At 42.9% G+C, this 3,713-nt stretch overlaps 1 protein-coding gene across 2 annotated transcripts in view; it reads left to right on the forward strand.

Moving 5' to 3' along the window:
• Window positions 1-3,713, forward strand: part of LOC102889718 (protoheme IX farnesyltransferase, mitochondrial) — a 119,342-nt gene that overhangs the window by 102,556 nt on the left and 13,073 nt on the right. For both annotated transcript variants that reach the window (XM_025044350.1, XM_025044351.1), the window contains one exon: window positions 1,725-1,957. In XM_025044350.1, coding sequence (XP_024900118.1) covers window positions 1,725-1,957 — 233 coding nt within the window. The remainder of the gene's footprint in view (window positions 1-1,724; window positions 1,958-3,713) is intronic.

Below are 3,713 nucleotides of genomic sequence, written 5' to 3' on the forward strand. Positions count from 1 at the left end.
AGCGGAGACAAGAAGTCATTGAGCAGTTTCAGAAATGGGAATCGTCAGGGTGGGACTGATAGAAGGACAAGGCAGAATAAAGATTGAGTGCTGGAGTAAGGGCTATGGAAGTAATTGACCACAAGACTTAGAAGAAGTCAGGACTGTGGATGGGAACTCACCCTCAGGATTGAACATGCAGTAAGAAGTCTCTCAGATGTAGTTTATGGTTCTTCTGTCACAAGCATCTTGACAACAACATATCCCTTGTGTGTTCTCTATTTCCATCAAAACCTGCATTCTGTGGGGTTCTGTCTCTGGGGCAGAGTGGACACAGGCTGGGAGGAGAGTCAGTGCTGGTCACTGTATCAGAGTATGAGCTGGAATTCTCCAAGTCACTTTCAGCTTTCATGTTCTATTTCCCTGACTTCACTTGGTATTTTCAACTCTTGTGGGCTCTCCCCATCTCTTATTCCCGGCTGAGTTATAGTTTGTCATAATTCTACAGCTTAGTCTTTTTCCTAAAGGGGCAGGCAGTCTTGGAACACAGGGCTTCTCTTGCCGGAGGAACACTGCAGCCCTGTGAACAGAAGGGTGTTATTATCTCACGTGTGTGAAAGGTAAAATTTGTCTTCCTTGGGGAGCTGACCATTGCCAAAACCAGAGCACCCTAGAAGCTGCACACCGGCGACTCTTGCTTCTCAAGTGAGCACGTTGTGGAATCTGATTGAGTAAGATCACTGAACGCTATGGAAACCATTTCCTCACGCAGAATTATGGCTTCTATAAAGAGAAGGTAGGGTTTAGTAACCTCCCCCACGTTTCTTAGGAAAGATTAAATACAAATGCAAATAATCAGGAACTAGTAGATCGAATTTATCTACAAAGTCTTCCACAAGATTCTATACAAAGTCTGCTCTAAAAAGTGGACCCTGTTGAGAATGAGGCTTATAATCATCATTACCATTGTAGAGTTTTATTTGACAGTTTTCATTTGCATTTACAACATTGTGCTACTTCCTCTTGAAAGGCCTGAGTCTGTAAACCCAGCTATGGTACTGAAACTGAACTGAAAGTACACTAGCCTGAGAAGCAGCTCCTGCTGTTTTACTGTTGGTGCAGAGCTGGTACCATGCTGAGCCTGTAATTTATTACAGATAGGTACAATCAGGCAGACTGTTGTTATTCATTATTGTTAATTAGGTGATGCTTTTAAATAAAGTATAAATGGGCAGAAGTACTTCTATAATTGAGATATTATTTTTTGCTGGAATCTTACAAAGTTGTGTTCCAAGTGCTTTATCCATAGCTATTACTTACTTAGCACTGACTATAAAACAGAAACCTGTGCAAAGCAGACGCAGTCTCTCAGTCAGCTCTCAGGACAAGAGGTAATCAGGTAATCATCTCTTCTGTACAGAAGAGCAAAGTGAGGCTGGGCCATCCTATCTCCAGGAGGGACAAAACCTATATCCAAATCCAGGGCACGCTAACCTCAACTTTAACTTTTTTATTTCCAGCCAACAAAATCAAGAGGAGCAGCCAGAGCTCCTGCAAACACAATCCCTCCTTATTTTAAGCTTAATAAAGAGGATGCCCCATAACAGAGAAGAATCCAAACCAGCACTGCCTCCCAGGTTGCTTCATCATATAGGTGGATGATTTGCCTTTCGTCAGCTCTGATCCGTGCAGCATGGTTAACTAGCACAGAAAGTGACTGCTCTGTGTTCTCTACTCTTTTCCAGCCCATTGCTAGCTGTGTCCTTTGCCACTTGCTGTGCTATTCCTGGAGTTGCCCTTCTGACCTGGGGGGTAAATCCACTCACAGGAGCCCTGGGAGTCTTCAACATTTTCCTGTATACCTGCTGTTATACCCCATTGAAGAGGATCAGCATTGCCAACACATGGGTTGGAGCTGTTGTTGGGGCCATCCCACCTGTCATGGGCTGGACAGCAGCTACTGGCAGCCTCGATGCTGGTGAGTGTCTCACCTGTGAGTTTCAGCTTCTCTCAACAGACACGCGGCATAGGTACCAGATCCAGGAGCTCAGAGGCTTTTCTACACAAGCATTAGTAACCCGTCAAAGAGACATTTCCTTTCCTGTACTGCAATACTTGGTATTAGATCCCATTTTATTCGGTACTGATTCTTTTGGCAAATGTGCTAATGAGGCAGTATGAAATATTATGAATGCAGAGCTAAAGAGAGACTGTCATCCTGGCTTTTCTCTTAGACTTAGAAAAGTCTGAAGAAAACAAAGGAAGCAATGTTGCCTTAGCCTGTGACAACAGGTACAATTTTTAAAAGTACGCAAAAATCATGAATCAGGTTAGGACTCAGATTCATTTGGGGTGCCCCACTCTCTTGTCGAGTGGGTATTTCCTTGGTGGCAGGCCTGCCGCCTTGGCTCTTTACTCCCGCAGATCGGGTTATATCCCCTCTTACGGAAGAACAGACTATTTTCATTAGTTTCTAATTTATTTTTATATGATTTGCTTAAATTGTTCATTCTGTCTACAATAAAACCATTGAGACATTTCTACATTTTTTTGGTGGTATGTCACAACTAAATTTGTGGGGTGAAAATAACCCATTTTTACCATCTGTAAGGGAAGTTTCACAGTCCAATTAGTCAAGTAATTAGTGTTTTTGACCGACACTTAGGAAGGAAGTGGTAAGGTTTCCTGCAATATATGTAAGTACATATTTTTCACATGAGAGATCAAAAGGTAGTTGACCATAAACCGTTGCCCTATAAGGCACATTTCTGAAACTTCTCATAAAAGCTCTTAGACTCTGATTTGGCAAGCTTACAAAGATGATTTCACCTTTACCATGATTGTCTCTTAGAATGGTTTAAATATCCTGTAAATGTTGGCATTCCATGAATCTACAAATATAATATTCTAAAATGCACATGCTCGTTTGCTCTGTGATAAACCTACAGCCAGAGTCTCATCCATGTGACAGGGCAAATTGGCAAAGAGCAAAGGCTCTGGAGCACGGGTGCCTGCATTTGGAGCCCAGCTCCACCACTCCAAAGCTGGGTACCTTTGGAATGTACTTGACCTCTTTATGCTACTGTCTCCTTATCTCCCCCACTTGGTTTCTTTTTAAGGGGTTGTTATGAGGATTAAATGAGTTATTATTAAGTATTCCTCATTCATACAGTGGGTGGATAATATAGATCAAGAAAGTTTGTGAAATTTTATTGGTATGCAAAATTATGAGCAATAATTGTTACCTGACTATTGTTTTGAAGACTGTGAGGTACCTCCAGGCTGGGTGAGAAAGAGTACTGGGGTCCGTTAGTGATGTCAGCCTTGGATGAGGGAGGTAGGGTGGACAGCATGGGTTTTGGCATCCTTGAACTAGATGACTTCTGAGTTTTCCATCCTGGTTCACAATTTAAATTTAAAGAGTACACCTGCATACCACCAAATTCCTGGTCAGATTCCTCCTCCTCATTTCTGCCTGGAGGCTCAATCTTGACTTGATCCAAACTCCCTCTCTCCCCTAATTCAACTCCCCTCTCCCCTCCTGTACCCCTTCAAACCTTTCTAGGGATTGCCCAGCCATGTGAGATAGAGACCATGAAAGAAAGTAATTCCCAGACTCTACAACCTCTAGTGTCCTCCCATCTACAACAGTGTAGTTCTGCATCACACTTGGATACCCTGCTCCAAGCCACCTGTCTGTCTGTTGGACACAGCCTCAAACCTAGCCAGGAATG

The sequence above is a fragment of the Pteropus alecto genome, unplaced genomic scaffold, assembly GCF_000325575.1.
Source record: "Pteropus alecto unplaced genomic scaffold, ASM32557v1 scaffold52, whole genome shotgun sequence".
Taxonomy (NCBI): Eukaryota; Metazoa; Chordata; class Mammalia; order Chiroptera; family Pteropodidae; genus Pteropus; species Pteropus alecto.